Source organism: Paralichthys olivaceus, chromosome 7 (assembly GCF_024713975.1).
Source record: "Paralichthys olivaceus isolate ysfri-2021 chromosome 7, ASM2471397v2, whole genome shotgun sequence".
Taxonomy (NCBI): Eukaryota; Metazoa; Chordata; class Actinopteri; order Pleuronectiformes; family Paralichthyidae; genus Paralichthys; species Paralichthys olivaceus.
In genome coordinates this window covers 19,685,933-19,708,872 of record NC_091099.1, presented here as the reverse complement: position 1 = coordinate 19,708,872, position 22,940 = coordinate 19,685,933, and the positions used below count along the sequence as shown (strand labels likewise).

Below are 22,940 nucleotides of genomic sequence, written 5' to 3'. Positions count from 1 at the left end.
TATCAGTACGCTGATTCATGATTCGGCGTGCTGTTGTTATAAATTCCAGTCCAGTAGATGGCGGTAATGAGCCTGTAAGCAGGTTTGCCAATCGCCATTAAAACACAAAGAAGACACACTGCACTTTGTTGTCGGGAGGTAAATCTCGCACAAAACCGCGTGACTTCCAAATCCCGTTCCTCTTTCAACTCTCCTCCAAGATGGTAGGTGCTACCGTGAACCCCTCAGCACTGCACTAGAGCTAAATCTGTGTCCATCCTGGCTCGTTCGGGCAGGAAAAGTATCATCGGGTGACATTTTGTTGAGCGGTCTCCTCTGCTGAGTGATTCCTGGCTGTTATTACACACATTTATTAACTCTACCGGGATTTGTGAGCAGTTGCCTGTGCGGTAGCTTGGCCTCCGGCTGCTGCAGTTAGCCTGTGGTTCCTGTCTGGTTGTTAGCCTGAGTTAACGCGATCATAAAACCACGATTGTCTACATCAACGTGACACAAGAAGCTGCTACACATGTTAGAACGGACACTGAATGCTGTGCTAATTTCTTATTCTGCTGTGTGCGTAAAACTGCCGGTGAGCTATCGATAGCTTCTGAGATGCTAGGCAGCATGTAAGTACACGGGGACACGGGACAGACCGGCTGAGCGTGTTTTAGTGTTCATGTGTTTGCTGTGTCCCGTTTTAAATTTATTTTTATGCTCTCCGATGGTTTTAGTTGTCTCCCCCGCCGTGGAGCCATTTTACAGAGGGTTTCTTGGGTGTTCTGAAATGTTGCTAATCGTTGCTAGCTTCAGATCCAAAGCGCCACATCCACATTGGTGAAAGATGAAGTTCAGGTATTTTAATTTCCATCCATTGTTTCCAAACAGCCGACCAAGAAGACCAAGACCAGGAAGCTCCGAGGACACGTCAGTCACGGACATGGTCGCATCGGTGAGTTTGAACACCCCACTGAGAGCTGAGTAGGTTTAGCTGTTTAGTTCTGTCCATCTCAATGTGGTTATTAACATTGGTTCGTCCTTGTGAACAGGCAAGCACAGGAAGCATCCTGGAGGTCGTGGTAATGCTGGTGGTATGCATCACCACAGAATCAACTTTGACAAATAGTAAGTGCTGCTTCATGTGTTGGAATGAGTTGGAGTAAAGTGATAATAGTTCTTGTATTCAGTAGTCCAGCTGAGCTCACATCTTTAACCAGTATTAATGCAAAGTTGTGATACAAAAGAATGTGGTTGTGTTAAAACTTTGTTCTGTTGATACACATCTTATACTTGAGACGAGGGATGTCACGATACCAAATACTTAGTCAACAGTATGAAATTTTCATGATTCCTGATATCCAATTTGATACTATTGCCGAAAACTAAACATTAAATCCCATTAACTGCTTTATCAAAATATTTGAACATACAACACACTTGTTATGTAGCCGTCAAGTTATAAATAAAATATAATAAATACCTGATTAAGGACATAACAGAACAGTGGCATGTCGGAAAATGAGGTCAGGTATGGCAAACAGAAGAAGCTGCACTTGAAATTTACAAACACAAACCTACATGCTCGAATGCATGGCTGCACCAGAGACGAAAGACAACACTGTGTGGTTTAATGAAGTGGGCAGATTATCTGGGGAAGCTGGAAAAGGAATGTGCAGTCCATCAATTTATTGAAAAGTTTAGTTTGGAAAGGCAGCCTGTTGGTTCTTTGACGTATGGTGATCATTCGTGATCGTCGCTTTCATCTCATCTACATGATGGAAGCTGGATGGTTGTTAAAAGATTGTCACAATGTAAATAGAATTTACAAATACAATGCAACCGTGCATGTGTATTCACTGCACTGTTTGTAGGAATGTGTGTCTAGGAACAGTTCCTGACAAAAGTGTAGGTCTGTGTTTATTAGCAATAATATCTACATCACAGTTGCTTTTCAATGTTCCTGATATAGGACACTGACATTTGTGTTAAACATTCATTCACCAGTTAAGCATGGCATTGTACCTCATGCCTGCATTTCTGCTGTTAGTCAAGTAATGGGTGATGTTCGTGTAGAGACTAGAGTCTCATCTTGACACAAAATCATTGTCTTGGTGTGCTTGAGTCCTCTTAGAGTGAAGACTGGTCCTATTCACCGACTGGCTTTTTGTTGGCCAGTCACCCACATGGGCAGTTACAAAGCTCCTATCATGTCTTGGTCTAACTTTGTTGTGCTCCAGTAGAGTGTGACTCAGCTGGTGTCCACCATGACTTAAGAATTATGATACAGTAATACTTAAATTAAATATAAATGACGTATCCAAGAGACTGCTATCCCGTCATTCCAAGCATACATGTAGTTAATGACAGGACTGGTTGTATTGCAGTTAACCTCACGTCTGTCTTTTCTGTTGACCCTCAGCCATCCGGGCTACTTCGGTAAAGTGGGTATGAGACATTACCATCTGAAGAGAAACACGACCCACTGCCCCACCATCAACCTGGACAAGCTGTGGACGCTGGTGAGCGAGCAGACCAGACTCAACTATGGCAAGAAGCCTGATGGTCCCGCCCCCATCATTGATGCTGTGCGCGCTGTAAGTGTTGGACAAAACTCGTCACTGTTTAAGCAATAGAGTTTGGGTCATTGAGAGCCTGAATGTCCATGTAACAAGCTCAAATTCCAACCAGTCTTACCATTTATGTTTAATTTAGAGGTAATCGGCAATATCTTACAGGAAGTCCCAACATATTGCCACAATACCTGTAGCAAATTCGTTTTACTATGCAATTGATTGAGTAATACAAATTAATGTAATATGCACTCGTTCAGTGCTCATTTCCTGTTAAGTATGGGCAAATATTGCTATTTAAGCCTCTGTATACAGTTTGAACATTAAAAAACAGCTGAGTGATATTCTGTCAGATGATATTTGTTTTCTTGAGCTATGGTGGATTCATGTATCTTATGTTTTTCCAGGGCTACTACAAAATTCTTGGCAAAGGCAAGCTGCCCAAACAGCCTGTGATCGTCAAGGCCAAGTTCTTCAGCAGACGGGCCGAAGAGAAGATCAAGGCAGTGGGAGGAGCCTGCGTGCTGATGGCATAAAACTCCTGTCAGTGTGTTTTTTGCAAAAATAAACTGTATAAATTGGAACATGTTTGATGTCTGATTTCAAATGGGAAAGTGGTTTGATAAGTTATGCATTCCCACCAAATCTCACTCCACTTCTATGGTTATTGTGTGGCCAAGGGACTGAGAGTAAACCATACAGTCAGGTCCATAGATATTGGGACATTGACACAATTCTAATCTTCTTGGCTCTATACACCACCACAATGGATTTGAAATGAAACAAACAAGATGTGCTGTAACTGCAGACTTCAGCTTTAATTTGAGGGGGGGGGTTTTTACATCAAAATCAGGTGAACGGTGTAGGAATTACCACAGTTTGTACATGTGCCTCACACTTTTTAAGGGACCAAAAGTAATGGGACAAATTAACAATCATAAATCAAACTTTCACTTTTTAATACTTGGTTGCAAATCCCTTGCAGTCAATTACAGCCTGAAGTCTAGAACCGTAGACGTCCCCAGATACTGGGTTTCATCCCTGGTGATGCTCTGCCAGGCCTCTACTGCAACTGTCTTTAGTTCCTGCTTGTTCTTGGGGCATTTTCTTAGTTGGTCCAGTCTGGGCTACTTAAAAAAGAAAAAACATGTGCATATCAAACACACTCACTAAACTAAGTTCATAAAAAGTATGAACTGCTCCACTGCATTGAACATTGTTCTAATGAACTGTTCATTTGTCCACATGGAAACTTTATTTTCATGCAGCTAAAATACTCAGTTTTCAACATATCAATATTCTACAATATAATGAATATATACACAAATCAATTGCAAGATCCATTCACTCCTGGTGGTTTGCAAAAAAAAAAAATGTATGAGTTGGGCCTGAGTAGAGCATTTATATTAACAACTCATTAAATGCATTTAGTGTGAAATTAGAAGATAGAGTGAATGTGTGCCAGGGGGGGGACTCCTGTGTGTGGTTATGTTCATCACAGAGAAAAGCGTGAGGGGGAACTTGACGACGCAGGCACTGGGATCTCTGGAACACTGGGACAATGATTACATATCAGACGATACTCGGCGAGTGGAGAGGAGCGCTCCCTTGTTCCGGGTGCGTCTGGCCGGGCTTTGCGCACCGTGGCTCGGCCTGTGGAGCTGTTCTTCGCGTCCTAAGATCGACATGTGATATTTATCGGATATAACTGTACCAGTCTGACTTATCACTATGTTTGCAAATCCCTCCAAATGATCCGAGATAAACATCCACGTGACTGTGGACGGGGGGCGGGGCTTAGCATGCAGTACTTCCTGTCCCGACACTTCCATGCAACACAACTACGAGCTGTGAGTGAAAGTGAGGCTTCACACGCTTAACGTGGGAAATGTGAGAACTACACGATAAAGGTAAGCGACAGAAGAAGCGTGGGTTTCTCTGAAGCGTAGCTTTAAAGTCTCAGTGACGTGTTTCTGCGTATTTTTACCTCAACGCAACAAGTAAACACGTAAACCATCTCCTCACTGGATCACCTGCATGAAGTGACTGAAGAATCGGACGCGTGAGATTGCAGCAGCGACGTGCAAACTGTACAATACTTTACGATAGAACGTGAGTTGCTACCAAATAAAAACATGAGCTTTCCATCGAAGCTTAGAGTGGCGTTAATCTACACGCATGCGCAGTTTCATTGTATAATCCTGTATCAATTGCGAGACGTAGACTGAAGTAGCTCATGATCACATATTTGTGAATGAACCCACCAAACCGATAATACTACTGATCGATGAAAGCTGACTGATTGATAAAATGATCATCAAACAACTAATCTGCAGCATTTAAAAAAGAATTGTTTTATTTGTTGTTATTTAAAAATTCCAGCTCCGGTTGATTAGTTGTGATGATTTGCTTTTTAAGTTCATAATAAATGTAGTATGTTCAGATAGTGAAACAAAATAGGTGATGATAGTAGCCTGTGTGGTCTTGGGCTTTAAGAATTAGTTTCCTGGCATTTATCTCTTACTGCAGAATAACGGATTGTTTCACCACTCTTTCATTTTATTGACATTAAATCAGGTCTGCACCTATTTTTATCACCAACTAATTTACCTATTATTTTACTAATTATCCCTTAAAGTTAGTCTAAAAATGTTTGAAAATACTGGAACATGTCAGTGAAGTAAGATCACTTCATGCATAGCAGTCACAAGCAACAAATTGCTCACACTCATAAATATCAGTCCTTTAAATGTGTCTGATTTTTTTTTCAGCAGAATCCACAAATTGCTTTGAAAAATCAGTGAGATTGTAAAAAATAAAAATAGGATCCCCTGATCCAGATCTGCACCAAAATATAATAGATTCTTCCCTGATCCAAAACACTTCCCTCCATGTTAATCTGCCTAGCACACATCAAACCATTAAATCAGTCCAGTGTATATTTGGAACAAAGCTCCAGTCTATTGGTCTTCATGAGGTATAGTTATGATCGTATGCTCTCTTCTTGTTCCTCCTCTCAGGTGAAGATCACCTGAGTTTTTACCTGACTTGGTCATGACCAGCCACGCCTGGCTGGAGTCTTCCCTGCAGCGCTCTGCCAGTCTGGGTCTCGAGGTGCTGCAGCGGGCCTCCAGGCGCAGCGTGGACTGGACCAGCACTGGTGCATCCCAGACCCCAACTACCCCAGAGGAAGACACACAAATCCCTGTCAAGGTGCCTACATGGTTTTTGTGTAATTTCACTGCTTCCATAGATTGATTGACCCTGACTGAGTTTCATATTATATCACCTATTCTCAAGTCAAGCTCCTCACTTTTGTTGCCTTTTCAGAGATGCCACACAGAGCTTAATGATACCTTTGCAACCCTGGCAGAGCTCATGGCACAGACAACCTATCAGTGCAAGGTCAGTAAATATTTGTGTGGTGTTATCTTCACATGATGTGTGTGTGTGTGTCTGCCCCAAGCTAGTGACCGGGAAGACTAAAATATAAACTATGTCTGCTGCAGAGGTTTTATGCGTCAGGCTGTTGCACTGACCCCACTGACAAAGAGAGGAACCACGTGTCCAGGTTCCACTCTCGTTCAGCTGCTGGGAGGACAACAGCCGCTCTGCCAACCAGGAAACATGTAAGAGCTTTGTGCAACAGATCTAATGACATGATGACTTTACTTTTAGTCTTGCAGTTGTTTGTGTTTTGAAGGAAACCTCTGTTTTATCAAATCATCATAGCTAAAATGTAAGTTATCACACACAGCTGACAGAAAGTGGTCGGATCCATTAACTCCTGAGAATAATGTCTTTACATAAAGGTCCATCTCATCTGTAAAAGTAAAATGCAAAACACAGAACAAAAACACACATACAATCCTTACACTTAAAACATTTTGCTAAAAACTAAAAATATTTCCAAAAACAAGATGAGTATAGTCTCCTTTAGGCTTTTATGATTAAATGTTTTTGGTTGATTAATCGGGAGCTAATTTTCCCTCAGCTTCAATGTTGATGTTCACTCCTTCAGTCCTGTGATGCTGCCTTTGGAAATCTGTTAAAATTCAAGTTTCTTCTTCAGGGTCGCGTTTCGGGAACAGATGAAGATTTCCACATCGAGGTTTCTCCGGGAACGTATGCCGTCACTGCCCACATGCCAGAGTCGCCACAGCAGACTCAGCTGGTTAGTGTCAGAGCTGGAGAGAGCATCGACCTCACCTTTAACCTCTGACCAAACCAAACCCTTCACCTGTTGTAACAGAACGGACCAATGCTAAGTATACGTGTGTTGTTGCCAGCTTTACATGGAGTTTACATTTTTATTTTATTATCAAAATATTTTATTTCCTGCACAATGAGAAGCCATATTTTGTTGCATTTTATTGATTGTATTTAAATTAGAACACGATGTCATGCACTTAACAGTATTTTACCTGCATCAGTGTTATCAAATAAAGTGTTTTCTTATTCAAACAGCGATTTGTTTTTTTACAGACTTTGTAAGACACGTGTCAAGTTTCATAATCTGCACACTGACAGCATTTTTCAGGCTGCAGTCCCACAGGTGGACGAGGTTAAAAGTTCGTGCCAAACATTTCTATGATGTTAGCTCTTCTTCCTTTAGCACCAGGAAGTGACTGAAACATAGAGCTGTGATTGGGCAAGGGGGTGCTGATCTGCGGGACAGAGAAGCTGAACTTTGCAGGTTGTGAGTTCCTCCTGGGCACCTCGCTCCCTGCAGATTAACATAGAAAATGATAAACATGCACAGATCTCCTGCAGGTTAACTGGTGTTACTTTACATTATCAGAGGTTTGCAAAATACATGTTTTTGTTGGAAACCTCAACTGCAATACCATAGTTTGACCACGATATCAGTGTCATCGATATTTCAATGGAACTGCACTGGCAACAGGCAGTGGCTTAAAGGGATAGTTCACCGGAAAAATGGAAACGCACTCATTATCTACTCACCACTATGCCGATGGAGGGGTGGGTGAAGAGTTTGTGTCCACAAAACACTTCGGGGGTCTCAGGGGTGAAATCAGTGTTGCAGCTGATTCCAATACAATTTAAGTCAATTGTGAGCTACGCTTCAGATGTAATGAAACAACAAAGGCAGCTGGGGGTGCACGTTCGTGTGGCTGCGTGTGCTAATATGAATGTCGGGGCTTCACTTGGATGATACCACACAAGCAGTATGTTGGGTTTTTCTTCTGTTGTTTTATTACTTCTGAAGAAGGGGTCACTTTGGCTGAAACACTGTTTATCCCTGATACTCCTAAAGTTTTGTTGTAGACTCAAACACTTCACCCACTCCTCCATTGGCATAGTTGTGAGATAATGGGTGAATTTTCATTTTTCGGTGAACCGCACATCCGCCTCATTCTTGTGAACACTGATTAGATATTGGTGGCATGAGGTCAAAGTGACTTTGTCCTCTCATAACAAATGTTGTGTATTATGAATGTAATATCTCAGGAACAACTCAAGTGAATTCATTCAAATTTGCCACACATGTTCACTTGGGTTTACAGATTAACTGGATATTTGTTAAGGTCACGATGGCCTCACAAAACATATTTTTGGCATCTTGAACATGATATTTTAAGTCTGTCCAGGAATTTCTTCAAATTCTGACCAGTTGTCACTGAACTGTTTAGATTTCAGTCAAAGGTCACTGTGACCTCATATGTAGACTGAAACTACACTGGTTGGCAGAGCCATTCCAGTCTGATGTTGCCATAAGTGTTCGACAGAGTTTAGTTGTTGTTTGTAGCTGTAATAATGTTCTTATTATTTCAACAACAGAAAACAACAGCTAGTTTTGAGTTGGGTTGTTTCACTGATTTCTCTCAAAGAACTCATTAGTTTATTCAGTGTTTGTGTTTCCCACCTGGCTGTCTGTGCTGAGGCTCGGGCCCTATTCTCCTCCAGTACCTCCAGGGAGGACGTTGTTTACTCCTCACTTTCACATCAGGAGGAAACATCTCTCTGGTTTCACCATCAGTAAGAGATGAAGAGGAACAGAACTCTGGGTCACCTTTTCCCATTTCTGTATCTTTGAGGTCCGTCTGCTTATCCCGCACTGCCCTCTCAGATCGATCCATCTCTCCAAGGTTGGACCTACATCTGGGTGGAACCACACTGGGCCAGTGGTTGGTGACTGAAGGGCAGCAAGGTGTAGATGCTGAGCAGTCAAAGCAGAACAGCCTGGGAGGGCAGGAGGAGCTGCAGGCAGAAAACCAGCTGCAGTATTGACTCTGGGCTGATGTTGGGATTTGGAGCTCTCTGGTTATCCTGTCATAGTGAGATTCCAAAATGGGTAAAACCAGGCGGTCAGGAACCAGAGACACACAGCCATTCCACATCAGCACCCGGAGACACACAACACCATTAGCTGCAGGAAAATAGATTAAGATATAACATGGCTTTACTGGGGGGGGATCATGACTATATACAATAATATACAATAATAATCTTGACATGCACCATCTCCAGCATAGAGAACATTTGTACATTTTAAGTTCACCTCTGCGCTCTGTGATGGCCATCACTCTCCCCGGCCCATAGCTCCTCAGATGTGGTTCCCATGGCGACAGGACAGCATCTCCAGGAACCAGACAGCGTGTATGATGTCCAAGGTGGTGGCTCACCATGTCCAGGGAGCAAACCAGCTGCCTCTGGGAGGAGACAACGCCCACACCAGCAGTGCCTGGACAGTCAAATGCGACTACCCAGACTCCTGTGCGGCCCTGAGTTTAGATAAATGGGAATAAGATGTCTTCCTTTACTTGTTAGATTATACTGATACTTGGGAGTAGGCTACTTCTCCATACAGCAGTCACACTGTTGTTTTTTCAGTTTCTTTAACATGCTTCATCCATTCAAGCATCCACATGTTCAGCTCATTCGGGACCTTTCTACTCTTATTTTTCAACTCTTAATACTTGATAATAAATATTTCGCTTTCTTCTTCTTCCTTGTTTGGTTTATTGGTGGGTGGCAACCAACACCAAGGTGCATTACCGCCCTACCCTATTTTTCATTGCTCAAGAATCCAGTATATCAATGGTCAGTAGATCCAGTCTATCGCAGTAATAGACCTTGATGCCAACCGCCAATAAACCGTACAAAGAAGAAGAAGATCAAAATTCCTTAACAGCGCTTTAAGTGCTTTGATTTCCAACCTTTACAGTCTGTGTTAAAAACAAATGTTTCCACACACACAGAAAGACACCCATGTTCTTTTTAACGATCACTGTGCAAACTCATTGATATTCAGGAGCCTTTATCACATTCCATACCTCCACACACACACAAACAGAAAGACACACAATCAGAACATTGTCTCACCTGAACTTGTTGTATGACAGTACCCTGATAATACAAGCCATCCACCTCTCTCCTGGCCAGCACACAGGATCCAGGGAAAAACTCTGAATGGGCCAGGGTTCGGTCAGACAGCACACAGGAGGGGACCAGGCGGGTCGGATTATCCAGACTGGACCTGAGAGGCAAGGGTACAGCTGAAATGTTACACGTGTCCACTGCAGATCTGTCACTGTGCTGATGATTGCACCCAAAGCACAAACTATATGTATGATACCTGACACCTGATGATCTGACAGATCATCCTTTCAAATGAATAAGTAGTTAACCATGGAAACTGACCTGAGCAGAGGAGACATGTGCTGCTGCTGTGGGATCATTGCGGAAGCGGACAGACAGCAACACTTGACTGGAGAGACAATTGGCACTGACGATTTGCTCTCAGCAACATACAGAGGAATCACCTGATGGCAGCCATAGAGAAACAGTCACATTATATGTGAACATTGTCACTGAGTCTTATAATCTATACTTTGTTTATCTCACACTGAAACTGGTTTAGATTGTAGGTGTAACGTATTGAGTGATCGGTGAGCTTATCGCTCTGATGAGACAGCATGCGTGCAAAGTGTGAAGTGTCGTGGTTAAATGTAGCTGTTATTGTTGTTGTTTCTGTGACTTGCTTCATGTGGTTTTTATGTTTGTGTGTTTTTGATTTTGTGTTTGCTGATAAATGTTTCCACCATGACTGTGAGGTATGGTGTTTTAGGATCCAGTCACTGTCAGTGTAGACTGTTAACTGTAGCCGTCTGAATAGTAAAGTAATTGAGTAGATTATAAAGGCATATGTTATAATAATCAATGCACTGTACAGGTCATTATTCCTTGCTCCAATACGACATAGGGACATTTTACAACCGGATGCAAAGTCAGTTCTGTAAATTGAACTCAATCATTGCAACAAACATCACCTTTTAGAAAAGATTTTCAAATACATGTTGTTATACCTGTAACTACTGTTAGCTCTCTTGATCCAAGTATTGATTCAGTTTCATCTTTAATAGTTAAGTTCTTCTGCTTCTAGTTTTTGCTTGCCATGTAGATGCTTTGTAGACGTAATGATCTTGGTGCAATTTTCAAAAAGACCTCAGGTAGATTGAACTCTGCTATTTTAAATGAAGTCAAAACAACCACCACATGAAAATCCTCCTAAAAATAGCTCATGCAGGGATTCATCTAAAAACATTTGGGGGGGCTTCCTTGGGCAAGAGGCTGAACCCCAAAAATGGACCCTCATAGTTGTTGAATGCACTTTGGATAAAAGCATCAGCTAAATGACATGTAATGTAAAAAAGTGTAGCACCCTCCCTGGCCAACTGATGTTAAATCTAGTCATGATCCTCTGTAACAGCACAAAGATATCGATCCCCCGGCAGCTTCAGGTACATGAGAGGGACAAGTTAAAGTGAAAAGAAGTTGTGTTTCTTCTTTAATCCACCACATACCAGCCAGCACCCATTCTGTCATACCTTCCCCAGATTCCCATTCGCACCGTCTACTAACACATAACAGCTTCCTCCTGCGGCCTGAGTCAGACACTGTAGATAATCTCTTGTGTTGCCGTCCAGCTGACCGTATGACTCCTGCAGATAGAAAGTGTTCACAGGCCTCTCAGCTGCCAGGGCGGGTAGAGCTCTCAGCACGGCCTCCGGCTGGTCAGGGAGGTCCGTGGCGAGCAGGTGGACAGCGTGACAGGTCGGGTCAGAGAAGGCCAAACTCAGGGCGGCCAGGAGATCTCTGCCGGGGCCGCACACGATGGAGTGAATCCAGGACAGAGCGGTGTACACTGTGTCAGGAGCACAGGGGAGCATGTGGCGGGACCAGCAGTTCACCTGCAAAGTGGGTAAGAGAAAATTAGTCCTGAGGTAAAGGGGCTTCTAAAAGATTTTACAAATTAAATATCCTCTCAGTAAGTAGGAAACTGCCAACTTTGAATTACAGTTGTTGTTTTTTTAAAATCATGTTATTTGGATTAAATCATTCAGTCAGTCCTTCACATCACAGCCTCTGAACTCAGAATATTCATGGTTTCCAGAGGACGATCCCTGATGATTTTAAACACTGTTACTATGTTCAAATACTAGATTTAGTGTCAATCATGAGCACATGATAACTTGTTAAGGACGTGGACCTAAAACGTACCTGTCGGAACACTTGAGATTACCTGCCTCTAACAAAATAATGACCGCTCTGGTCCATGTAAAGGGTTGGATATCCAACATTTTGTGGGAGAGAATGAATCCAAAGCTTTAGGTTGACAAATGTGACTAAATCTACATTTGTCTCATGACAACCTCAGGCCACAATGACAAACTTCCTTAAACTCATGAAACAGAAGCAATTCATTGTTTTTATTTAATAACCATCCTTTCTGCTAACAAGTGAGATTTCAGCCCGCAGCAATAAATTATTTGTCAGTATGTTTTTCTTTCCTCTGATACTTTTGTATTATGCGTTGTAATGAACATTGATGCCTCCCTCACCTTGTTTGAGAATGTTATGATGTTGAAGAGAGAGTCTCTGAGTGAAGCTTTAGTCAGCAGGGTCTGGATCAGCAGTCGTTTTACTGACCCCAGAACAGCTCTCATGCTCTCTGAGCTCTCCAGGACAAAAGTGATGTTGCAGCCTTCTTTGCCGACAAACAGTGGGATCAATGCATCTTCAGACGCCCCCATCTGCCTGGATGTCATTCTAACACTGAAAGACCTGAAGGATAATGACATTTACTTGATTTTCAGTGGTTTCAAATAAAGTCATAACATCGAGTGCTACAAATACAGTGGATGATTGTATCATGTGAGCAATGATAACATCATATTAATTTATATGTTAATCTGAATGTGATATCTGGCATTCACATACAATTATAACATGATCTGGAATTTTACAGATTAACTTCCTTGAACACACGTGAAATTAAGACTAGATTTTCTAAATTCTTAAAAAAAAGATATGTAACTCCCTATAGTTGTATTAAACATTACATTTGTTTTTCTTAATCTCTCTGTGGTTAAAGTAAATTTTTCAATTTCTTTTGTATTTTGTGGGTGGTACTCAGATATTTTACTTAAGTAAAATAGCAATGCTACAGTGTAGAAATACTCACAAGAAAAAGGACTTGGATCCAAGTTTTACTTAAATATTTTACTGAAAACATAATTAGATATGCTCATAATTTCCGCATGAATGCAAAATGAGTGACACATCCGTGTGTATAATAATACATCCTATTCATGCGCTCATTATGTTTTCTAACATTACTCTGTTTATAAGATACATGTCGTGAAATAAAAAGAATTACAATATTTACCTCTGAAATAAAGTGGAATAATATAAAGTAATTGAAATTTGAAATACTTGAGTGAGGTACATGTAGCTCAGAACTGTACTTTAGCATAGTACTTGAGTAAATTCTCTCAGTTTCATCCCATCACTGAAACAAAGTCCAGACATAAACACAAGTTTAAAACAGGAAACTGTTAATGTTCTGTCAGCACAAATAGCACAACAGTAAAGTAAGCAGCTAAATACACAAATCTTTCCTGGTTATTTAATCTAAGTTAAGTTTACCTACACTTTAAAGTGGTGTGCACAGTCAGCTGCAGGCGTCAACTTGGCCTCACTGTTGATGCTGGTTTCCATGGAGAAGTGTTCAGAATCATGGCCACTGGGGGGGCTGTTCACCTGCCAACCAGCCAACCAGGGTGCGTTACCAAACACTACTGTCACGACGCAGTTGTTATGTAACAGTAACCCTCTTCAGTGTTACCTCTCATTAACAGCTCTAATTATGTCACGCTACTTTTAGCTGGCCCAGTTTTATAAGTGCTCCTCAGATAAAACAGCACAGGGAGAAGTTATTAAAGAGAGATGTATTATATTGTGTGTTATGTAGTGTTAGCTGCTGAATCTTCTTTGGGGCAAAGTATGCAAAGGCACATAAGGAAAAACATTCACATCACATCATTTGGGATTTCATTTTATGTACTTTGCTACAGTCACGTGTTAAAACAAGTCACAAGAGTCACTTTCAGGCAGTGACCTCGATGCAAATACATGTCTCAGACTAGAAAACACATTAACAACATTATAAAATACAGTAGATAAACAGTAGGTCTGTGTGGTACATTGTGCAAAGCTTATCAGCAACGAGATTGATTTCAGATATAAATATAATGTAGAGTACAATATGTATGATGTAATGTCTGGTTTCATCGGGTGATTAGAAAGATGCCATGAAATAAAATGTAGTATTACTATTATTATTAAGAGTTTTAGATCACACTTCTATCACAACCTATAGCTATAATGTTTACAGCACTACAACTTCTACTGCAGTGACAACAGTAAATAATATAATATGCTACAGGGAGGCTATTTATTGTCGGTGCTACACGAGGAACTTGCTGTGTTAACCGATGTCTTGATGTTAACGTGACGTCACCAGTGACCCATGAGTGCATTGAGGAAAAGGGCAGAGAGAAAGTAAGAATGTGCAAGGTGAGAAATCAGAATTTTGCCCAATGATCCATCTAGTTAGAAGAGTAGATAATATTTCTATTGCTTTTGGTCACTTTGTGTGTTGGTGGTGAGAAGATCAGTATCCCAGGTCTCCGAAGTCAGAGGAGCTGCTGCACAAAGAGAAGAAGAAGCAGAAACGACCTGTTTAAATTAAGATTTGTGTCTTTATATGTTACACATGCTGATTAGACCACAGTTTTCTTTTAAAAAGACTTGTATTACCAACAATGCATTCAGTTTTAAGCAGAGCAGGAATAAGTATCTGTAATTTAAGTGAAGTTAACAACACACGTTCAAGTTATCATTAAGTAAAAATGTAGCAAGTAAAATGACTCACTATGCAGCCAAAATGGGCTCTGTCTTTGTGATATTATTATAAGTAATAATAAACAATATATGTTTATGGTTATTATTAATTCAGTTGCATGCAAGCTGCTTTATAATATTATGGCTATTTTAACATGAGCCAATTTTTCAGTAACTACTTTACATTTCAATGCTCATTATAGGTTTTGAAAATTTTCATTTGCAAAGTAACTAGTAAGTACAAGTATCTGCAGATACCAAATAAATGGTGTATTACAACTATTTTGTACTACTACGGCTTAAAGAGAATTACAGGTATAAGAAAGATACTTAAGTAGTAATTAAAATATTTAATTACTTCAGCCTTAGTACTTGAGCCTTAGTTTGTAATCTGCTGAGTTTAATATGTTTTGTTATTTTATTTCTGCTTGTTTCTCTGTTATGTCCAAGAACAAAATAAAGCATGAAACATGCAACAGTTTCCCAAACTGCATTTAGGATGAGCTTTTTGCAACAATATGCAGTTTGTTTGCAATGACACAGTAACTTGATTCTCATTTTTCTAAATGAAATGTGTTTGTAAAAGAGGACATGTACTCAGACAGTGACAATGAATTAAAGGAGATGAAATGATCATGTTACCTTTCTCTGAATGGCTTTTTAGCAAATGGAACTTGCTCCCTCACAGCTGTCCCAAACACCAACATCTGCTTTTCAGTGTCAATAACACACTTTTAAAAGATAACACATTGCATGAGCAAAGTCAGTTAGTTATTATCATATCTACAGTGTTTATATGTTTCTGAAGATGAAGTCGAGGTGAAGGAAATGATTTACCTTCAGTGACTTAAGGGTTTTGTTTCCCAGCGACATCAGGGGCCTGTCACTTTCTGCAAATACATATTGTTGGACAATAATATCAGAGTGGTTACAGTCTCAGTGAGGCATTTCTACTCTTGAATCACTCGTATTTCTCTTCCTTACCAAGTATGGCAAATGAGCACATTATCCTGAGTTGTCCGATGGTCAGACTGAGCCCCTTGATGTGGCCGTCGATGTAGAGTTTACTCTGAAATGGAAACCCATCCATCTCCACTTTGTTCTCCTCCACCAGCTCTTTCAAACTTTGAGAGAAACAAAAGCATTACCCTCTGGATATTGAAAATGAACTAATGTCAGACAAACGGTAAGATGCTGAGAGTGCTTGCTCTGAATCCTCTCACCCTAACGTCTCCACAGTCAGAGAGGACATCAGGTTCAGTTTGCAGCCCGTGTCGATCAGCACATTCACCTCCTGTCCTACGCACTGCAGACACGCAAAGGAGGTCAAGGTGGAAATGGTTGTATGAAGGATGCAAATGACTTAACTTCATGAAGCAACTGTAATACTGTATCTTTTTTTTTATCTACAAATTATATGCACCGTTACCAACTGGCCATCTTCCACTCACCTTACATTGCACATAAATCAAATATTCCCTCTCTTCTTCCTCGTCTTCACGTGAATTTAAAGGACTGCAGCTCAGGAGGACCCCCCCGTTGTTCACCGTCACTTCGCACAAGTTAATCCTTTCCCGGGAAAGCTTGGCCTCCAGCATGCGCTTCTGCAGAATATGGTGCGGCTGCTGCAGTCAAAATACAAAACAATAGGAGCTTGGTTAGAAAATGGGCCGAGTTCTCATTTCATTTCTGTGGAGCTGCAGTCAATACTGTATAAGGTCACTGCCTGATGAACTTCTGAGCTTCTTCAGTGTCCGGAGAACATGCAGATAAACTAAAATGAGAGTAAATGTTACTTACATACTTCAACAAGAAGTTGTACCAAGTTACTTATAGGTTTGAGTTCAAGGGTGTCAGTAAAATGTAAATGTCAGATTAAGAGACATGGACACATGCAGTATCACATTTTCACAGTCGTTGAGGTTTGTTTGGCTGTTGAAATATACCACTGCCCCTTGCAATCAAATGAGGAGGGGAGCTGTGAAATGTCAGGATGTGAGGGCTTTGTGAGGAGCAGATGCTGCAAGTGTAACATGTTCTTCAAACATCCCATGTTCTTCATGCGTCCAATGTTCACCTGCTTCACACCAGACAGGCACCTTTTGTGTCACTGTGAAAGGGGGGGATTTTGGTTGGAAAGGAAAATGTTACGTGAAACATGTTCATGATGACAATGAAACGAATAATGTTGAATTAGAACATTTGCATTCAGAAGAAGCTTCAAGAAAACAATGTCTGTGTCATATTATAGGTGTAAATACATTCTGAATGACAATTAGAAATTAGAAATAAATACTGGGTGATGATTCTGACTAATAATAAATTGGATTTGTTTAATATTGATAAAAGAGGTATCTAAAATAAAGGTAGAGGCTCAGCCAGTTTAAACGGTGAACAAGTCCTAATATGATGGATGTGATAAGTGTGTTAGAAGGCCTGTCAGGTGGGGCTCACCCCTTGTTTAGAAGTGCCGAGCATCTTGAGTCCATCCAGAGGCAGCAGATCAGCGGAGTCTTTATGCAGGAACCTGATCGCCTGTTTCAGTCTCCTCTGCTGCCTCAGAGCCGCGGCGTCCTCCTGCTCCTCCACCCGCATCCCTGGGAACATGACGGCGGGTAAATGAGTCAGACCGAGGCTGCGAGAGTCTGTCCTGTCCCCCACCGCGATGATATGGCGACTCACTGCAGTTTTCTCCAGAACGATAGGTGTCGCCACTGAGAAACCGTCCGTCAACAGAGAGAGAGAGAGGGGGGGGGGATGCAGAAATGTTCTTAAAAGGAATTCATAATTTTTATTATGGCATTCATAACTGGCTCACAATAAATTTCATTTAAGTAGAATATTAATTCCACAGTCTCTATATCTACCCGGTAGAAAGGTTTTTATTCACAAGTCATCATCATATTTTGTTAAATTTGTATTTTTCCCTTTCAACTTATTTTTAAATGTTGATACAGATTTATCATTTTTATTTCTTTTATCTCTTTTATTGTACACTTTTTAATTTTTGATTACTGTGCTTTCAGATTTACATTTTTGTCTTATAATTCTGTCTCTGTGTTGGTTTGAATGTTCCTGTTCAGCATCTTGAATCTACCTCCGTGCATGACATGTGCTCTGTTAATGAAATTGCCTTGCCTATGTAAAAAAAATGTGATCAGAATGTTAATAAGAACTTTAATAACAAACGGTAGAGGACATTAAAGCGCCTTGAATAGATAATATAAATATGACAGCCTGATCCACACTTCACCAGCTGGGGGGCGGTAAAGCTAAGAAATTATGCGGCAGCCTCATCCAGAGAAGAAGAAGAAGAAGAAGAAGAAGAAGAAGAAGAAAACAAACTGAATGGCGGCGGCTCAGATGATCTTGCAGATGTTCGAGGAGGAGGAACTCTTAATCCTCAGCTTGCTGGCTAAAAGGCGACGGAAGAGACGGTGGTCAGTTCGTCCTCCCAACGAGGACAGGAGTGTCCTGGGAGAATTCAGCGTCCTGGTGAAACCCATGAGGACGCTGGACGAGGGGATGCACTTCAGCTATTTTGGGATGTCTGCGCATCGGTTCGACGACCTGCTCCGCCGGGTCGAGCCGTTCATTCGCCACGACAGGACCCACAGCAGCCCGGTGGGTGTGCAGGAGAGGCTGGCGGTCACTCTGAGGCTGCTGGCGTCCGGAAGCAGCCAGAAATGTGTCGCTGACAGCTACAAGCTGGGGGTGACCACCGTGTCCCGCATCGTGTCTGAGATGTGCTCGGCCATCTGGCAGGCGCTGGAGGAGGACTATGTGTCTCTGCCTAAAGGGACTGAATGGACGGATATCGCACAGGACTTCTGGAGACTGTGGGACTTCCCTAACTGTGTGGGTTGTATAGACGACAGACGCGTTAGCATCAGGACAGGCACTGACTCTGTCCACTGTAACGGCGCACAGTCCATTGACTTGTTCGCCGCCTGTGACGCGCACCACCGGTTCACGGTGGTGGACATTGCATCATATGACTGTGAGAACGAGAGGAGGGTTTTCCGCATCAGTCGCTTTGGGTCGAGACTCGTGCAGAAAACTCTGGAGCTCCCACAACCTGTGACCCTGCCCGGCTCCAGCACCAGGCTGCCCCATGTCTTCCTGGGAGATGCTGCCTTCCCTCTGCACGAGAACTTAATGCGGCCATACTCAGGTAATGCATTTAAGCACTACACTTTTTGTGAGTGAAATCCATCATGAACACCTCTCAGCCCGGCCTGCGTCAAGGATACTGGAGGTAGGGATGCTGAGACCGCGGTCAAGTGAGCAGACTTCTTCTTTTCCTGATTTCAAGTGCGCACGTATTACAGAATGTATGGCAAATGCAGGTAGTCCATGATACGGGACGAGCAAATCTTTTACTCTACTGTAAAATCCCTTTATTCCATAATTTCTGACAAAGGTTGTCACTTGACCACAGTCTGCTGAGGGGGCTTCTGCAGTACCCTCCCACTGGCCAGGGACTGTTACTACAAGGCTAAAAAGTTGACTATGCATGACAATTTAATTTATTTCTTATTTATTTTCAGAATATTCAGTGTAGTTTTTGTGATCGTATCTAATGGAATTATATAGACTGTCTCTCAGTATCCCTGCTGTACATGACACTGTGGGGGCCCTAAGCAGCTCCTTCAGCAGCAGACTGCTGCATAAAAAGTTTTACTTTATATTTTTAAATTTATTGCCATATATTGTTCTATTTTATACTCTGTAAAAGTCTCTCTGGTCTACCTCATTCTGACCATCTGCTGCTATGACAAGTTAATTTCCTCTAGGCGGGATCAATACAGCATCATCATCAATACATCTTATCTTATGAAGAGTGGCTCTGATATTGGTATTTTTGTTTAATCTCATTACAATATCTTTTGTAAATGTTGCAGGTGTCAATCTGGATGATGCTCAGAAGACCTACAACTGCCGCCACTCACGGGCCCTGAGGGTCATTGAAAACACTTTTGGCATCTTGGTCGCACGCTGGAAGATTCTGGGTAGGCCCATTGAATATAACCCAGAAAAGGCTGTGGACGTCGTGAAGGCATGTGTTGCCCTCCACAACATGCTTGCACACAGTGATGTTGCAGATTCTCCAATGTGCCGCCGCTACATCCCACCCAACTTCACGGACAACACAGCGGCATCGGGTGAACTCATACCTGGTGAGTGGAGGAGCCTTGTGACAAGACACACTAACCTGAGAGACCCAGGGAGAGTCTGCTGCACACGTGCATCCCATGCTGCAATTGCGGCGAGGAATAACCTGAAATCATTTTTCCTAACATCGCAAGGACTCTTATCCCTGTAATTCAGAGGTTCCCTGAACTCAAGTGGCCTTGTTGATTGTGCATTAAAATATTTAGCTAAATTGTGGTACCTATGTTTTTTTTAAATTATTATTCCTTACTTCACATAAGAAAAGCATCAAGTTCTCCTTATTATCTCCTCAGTTTGAAGGTGATATTTCTTTTACACACAGACATTTGCATAATCTAATCTCAATAATATTGAGGAGTAAATAGCTGGTGCCCCCACATGTCTAGGAGCATGGTTGTTCAGGGACTGGTGAGAATGTTCTTGGGAGAGTGGATAGAACTACTCTGAAGAGATTTATTACATTTAATATGCTAAGTAGAGAGCATAATGAGCTGTACAGGAGCATATTGGGTAGTGGCAGGGACTGAATGTTCTCATCTGGAGAATGGGTGCCATGTCTCTTGAGCGATCACAGACCAATCTTTGAGCCACTACAATCCTCCTGCCTGTGCAGGGTTAAAGCAATCAAAAGCATACGGTAAGCAAACAGAGGTTTTATTACACAATGCAACCCCACGTCAAACAATAATAATTAACAATAGCAACTCAACAATGAAATGCAATGCAACAATGATAAGAGAAAAAAACAGTAAATGAGGACAGCACAGAACACAATGTCAGGATGGCAGCCGTGGGTATTTTGTAGTGTACTCATACATGACTTGGTACAGTTTGTGCATGGCCTCTTGCTGGTATGCCTCATCAACTGTAGCCAGCATGTCCACTAAAACCCGAGCAAACCGTGTGTGTGGTGTGTCTTGTTGCTGCTGGTCCTGCTTATTCTGGTTCTCTCTGAACTGTTGCATGAACTTCATCCTCTCCACCTGCAGCTTCTCCAACCTCAAAGATAAGGACTCGTCGTTGTGCGTCCTTTTTCGTCCAGATGCGGACGGCGAAGGCGAGGGCGCACCGAGGCAAGGTGATGGGGACTCTGTAGGTGAGGGAGATGGTGGAAGGCATGATGCGGTGGAATAGGCAGAGAGAATTATTGGTGATGATAGGTATTCCGCTGTTGAGCAGATGTCTGGTGACTCCTCTGCAGGACTGCACGGTTTTGTTGCAGTTCCCTGATGCAAAAACAAAAATAAGTTAGCATTTTGATCAGTTCCTGTTATATTAGAAAACTGTGAAAGAATTGTGATGCTTGATTTGGCAGTCAGTAGAGCTCAGACCACAGCCAAGGCCCTACAGTCGCCTTTAATTCAGTCAAGCTGCACAAAATTTCACACTCATAGATATCAGTAATGAAGATCCATGAATTATTCCCTGAGAAACTGAAAATGTTTTGCACGTTTACTTTTTGTTATTATTGGTGTCCCACTTCTTCCAGTGGTCTTTGTGTCTCTGTGAAACGCATTAGAGATAACCCAAAAACATGTCCACAAATACTGCTGCAAATCTGGTTAAAATATAACTTGCCACTTTTTAAACACCGTTAAGGAGCATGGTGGGACGTTGATATTATATTCAGCATTAGAACCCCAAAGTTATGAACCATGCAACATAGCAAATGTCATCCAACAACTACAATAAACAAAAACACATTTTCCTCCACAATGAAAACAAGAGGGGAATGTTACTGTGCTACAGTCGAAGCAGAAGACAAATATTAAACCGACAACAAAGTCAAATCAGACCCATCTTCTATACCTCCGTGTCCTTCTCCCGGTGTTTGACGAAGTCACACAGCCACTCCATGTCCATGACAATCGGTGACGGCTTCTCTTCTTCAGCCTCGCCGCTGCGAGCGTGCACGCGTTTCTTCGCCCGTACGTATCGGTCGCGGAGGTTCTTCCACACTTTCCTGCAGAACACCTCGTCTTTCCCGAGAGTCTGCGCGATCTTCCCCCAGGACCTCTGAGCCATGTGGTGGTCTCGGTGCTCCCTCATGGAGTGGTCGTACAGGTGTCTGTGCAGACGGACCTGCTCGCTCAGTCTGGTTTCCAGTTCGATTCCTCCGAGTCCTCCGTCCACTTCTTCCTCTTTTTTCCGCTTCACGGCTGGAGGCTTTGATCGCAGCTCATCCATAGCAGCAGGTTCATGCTCGCTCCTGAACTCGCGTTCGACGACGCGCCGCAGATGACGCTGCTTCCGCTGTGACTAACTCTGTTATTGTTGACAATATTGTCTCTGACTTTACTTTTGACTTGTTGAATATTACTCTTGTTTGTCTTGAGTATAGTGACAAGGACGATTATGCTTTCCCCTCATCATTTGGATTTTGCTTCTCTTCAAATTCCATAAATGTTAATCCACAATGCACTTTTCAATTTGTTTCCTATTTTGATGTAAATATTTTTTCTTTATATTGCACTTTTCTTTTTTGTGAGTGATCTATTTATGTGGATGTAACTCCATGTTTAAAGTTTAGTTAAAAAGTGTACCAGCACAGCTCTTTTCTAAAATGCATTGCTTTGTAAATTGACAACAATATGCTGAGCAACATTTTCAACCAGAGAAACACGAGAAACAATGGAAAGGCATCAGTAATCACATGTGCTGGTAAAATGAATTCACACACGTATGAACTTTCACCATGAACACATGACAAAAGAATCATCTCTTTTTTTTTGGATTTATACCAAAAACATGTTTCCAACACCACTAATTACAATGACCTCAGTCAGTATCAAATATCACTGAATTACATCTTACATCAGTTTTAACACAATTGATTATGTGCAGCATAAAAAATGATTCCATGGCAGCTTGGTTGTAAATTATGTCAGTGTACCTGAGCTGAGTGTATATCCTGGTTGAGACTCTGTTGCTCACTAAACCAATAAGTAAAGACCTTCGGTAAAGCTGCGCTCGGCAGGTCTGGAGTCATACTGTGAAATTCTTTGC

General features: G+C 41.9%; 6 protein-coding genes and 1 non-coding gene across 9 annotated transcripts; 4 read left to right on the top strand and 3 right to left on the bottom strand.

Moving 5' to 3' along the window:
- Window positions 1-91: 91 nt before the first annotated feature.
- Window positions 92-3,133, top strand: rpl27a (ribosomal protein L27a). Its single transcript, XM_020078273.2, has 5 exons — window positions 92-203; window positions 868-931; window positions 1,029-1,104; window positions 2,399-2,573; window positions 2,957-3,133. The coding sequence occupies exons 1-5, from the start codon at window positions 201-203 to the stop codon at window positions 3,083-3,085; spliced, it is 447 nt and encodes a 148-aa protein (XP_019933832.1). The 5' UTR covers window positions 92-200; the 3' UTR covers window positions 3,086-3,133.
- LOC138411012 (small nucleolar RNA SNORA3/SNORA45 family) lies at window positions 2,049-2,178 on the top strand. The gene has a single exon (XR_011243655.1). It is a non-coding gene; the product is annotated as a small nucleolar RNA SNORA3/SNORA45 family (small nucleolar RNA).
- Window positions 3,134-4,123: 990 nt separating the features above from the next.
- On the top strand, window positions 4,124-7,013 carry akip1 (A kinase (PRKA) interacting protein 1). 3 transcript variants are annotated; one of them, XM_020078747.2, is made up of 5 exons: window positions 4,124-4,459; window positions 5,570-5,762; window positions 5,880-5,954; window positions 6,059-6,178; window positions 6,622-7,013. In XM_020078747.2, exons 2-5 carry the CDS (start codon window positions 5,604-5,606, stop codon window positions 6,769-6,771), a joined length of 504 nt encoding a protein of 167 aa, XP_019934306.2. In that variant the 5' UTR covers window positions 4,124-4,459; window positions 5,570-5,603; the 3' UTR covers window positions 6,772-7,013. The 3 variants fall into 3 exon arrangements, with proteins under 3 accessions (XP_019934306.2, XP_019934308.2, XP_069385142.1); XM_020078749.2 differs by having other exon boundaries at window positions 4,352-4,661; XM_069529041.1 differs by lacking the exon at window positions 4,124-4,459 and adding an exon at window positions 5,009-5,126.
- On the bottom strand, window positions 6,978-13,726 carry c7h11orf16 (chromosome 7 C11orf16 homolog). The gene is made up of 8 exons (XM_020078746.2): window positions 13,507-13,726; window positions 12,416-12,638; window positions 11,402-11,764; window positions 10,215-10,336; window positions 9,897-10,050; window positions 9,073-9,295; window positions 8,437-8,940; window positions 6,978-7,275 (listed from the first exon to the last, which is right to left on the bottom strand). The coding sequence occupies exons 1-8, from the start codon at window positions 13,572-13,574 to the stop codon at window positions 7,115-7,117; spliced, it is 1,818 nt and encodes a 605-aa protein (XP_019934305.2). The 5' UTR covers window positions 13,575-13,726; the 3' UTR covers window positions 6,978-7,114.
- Window positions 13,727-13,895: 169 nt separating this feature from the next.
- Window positions 13,896-17,495, bottom strand: LOC109624280 (nuclear receptor-interacting protein 3). The gene is made up of 7 exons (XM_020078834.2): window positions 17,214-17,495; window positions 16,211-16,384; window positions 15,983-16,065; window positions 15,744-15,883; window positions 15,597-15,649; window positions 15,402-15,490; window positions 13,896-14,560 (listed from the first exon to the last, which is right to left on the bottom strand). The coding sequence occupies exons 1-7, from the start codon at window positions 17,364-17,366 to the stop codon at window positions 14,530-14,532; spliced, it is 723 nt and encodes a 240-aa protein (XP_019934393.1). The 5' UTR covers window positions 17,367-17,495; the 3' UTR covers window positions 13,896-14,529.
- Window positions 17,496-18,059: 564 nt separating this feature from the next.
- On the top strand, window positions 18,060-20,145 carry LOC109624696 (putative nuclease HARBI1). The gene is made up of 2 exons (XM_069529040.1): window positions 18,060-18,933; window positions 19,664-20,145. Exons 1-2 carry the CDS (start codon window positions 18,108-18,110, stop codon window positions 20,083-20,085), a joined length of 1,248 nt encoding a protein of 415 aa, XP_069385141.1. The 5' UTR covers window positions 18,060-18,107; the 3' UTR covers window positions 20,086-20,145.
- Window positions 20,146-20,571: 426 nt separating this feature from the next.
- LOC109624697 (transcription factor Adf-1-like) lies at window positions 20,572-22,175 on the bottom strand. The gene is made up of 2 exons (XM_020079564.2): window positions 21,744-22,175; window positions 20,572-21,160 (listed from the first exon to the last, which is right to left on the bottom strand). Exons 1-2 carry the CDS (start codon window positions 22,119-22,121, stop codon window positions 20,711-20,713), a joined length of 828 nt encoding a protein of 275 aa, XP_019935123.2. The 5' UTR covers window positions 22,122-22,175; the 3' UTR covers window positions 20,572-20,710.
- Window positions 22,176-22,940: the final 765 nt, after the last annotated feature.

Coding starts and splice junctions, on each gene's coding strand:
- rpl27a (XM_020078273.2), top strand. Junction 1,105..2,398: donor AGAATCAACTTTGACAAATA/GTAAGTGCTGCT, acceptor GTTGACCCTCAG/CCATCCGGGCTACTTCGGTA. Junction 2,574..2,956: donor TCATTGATGCTGTGCGCGCT/GTAAGTGTTGGA, acceptor ATGTTTTTCCAG/GGCTACTACAAAATTCTTGG.
- akip1 (XM_020078747.2), top strand. CDS start 5,604: ATGACCAGCCACGCCTGGCTGGAGTCTTCCCTGCAGCGCTCTGCCAGT. Junction 5,763..5,879: donor ACACACAAATCCCTGTCAAG/GTGCCTACATGG, acceptor TTGCCTTTTCAG/AGATGCCACACAGAGCTTAA. Junction 5,955..6,058: donor AGACAACCTATCAGTGCAAG/GTCAGTAAATAT, acceptor TGTCTGCTGCAG/AGGTTTTATGCGTCAGGCTG.
- c7h11orf16 (XM_020078746.2), bottom strand. CDS start 13,574: ATGGAAACCAGCATCAACAGTGAGGCCAAGTTGACGCCTGCAGCTGAC. Junction 12,639..13,506: donor TGTGCACACCACTTTAAAGT/GTAGGTAAACTT, acceptor ATTATCCTTCAG/GTCTTTCAGTGTTAGAATGA. Junction 8,941..9,072: donor GGCCATCACAGAGCGCAGAG/GTGAACTTAAAA, acceptor ATTTTCCTGCAG/CTAATGGTGTTGTGTGTCTC.
- LOC109624280 (XM_020078834.2), bottom strand. CDS start 17,366: ATGTTCCCAGGGATGCGGGTGGAGGAGCAGGAGGACGCCGCGGCTCTG. Junction 15,650..15,743: donor GTGCTCATTTGCCATACTTG/GTAAGGAAGAGA, acceptor ATGTATTTGCAG/AAAGTGACAGGCCCCTGATG. Junction 14,561..15,401: donor AAAAAGCCATTCAGAGAAAG/GTAACATGATCA, acceptor TTTGTGCAGCAG/CTCCTCTGACTTCGGAGACC.
- LOC109624696 (XM_069529040.1), top strand. CDS start 18,108: ATGGCGGCGGCTCAGATGATCTTGCAGATGTTCGAGGAGGAGGAACTC. Junction 18,934..19,663: donor CTTAATGCGGCCATACTCAG/GTAATGCATTTA, acceptor TAAATGTTGCAG/GTGTCAATCTGGATGATGCT.
- LOC109624697 (XM_020079564.2), bottom strand. CDS start 22,121: ATGGATGAGCTGCGATCAAAGCCTCCAGCCGTGAAGCGGAAAAAAGAG. Junction 21,161..21,743: donor ACCGGGAGAAGGACACGGAG/GTATAGAAGATG, acceptor TTTTTGCATCAG/GGAACTGCAACAAAACCGTG.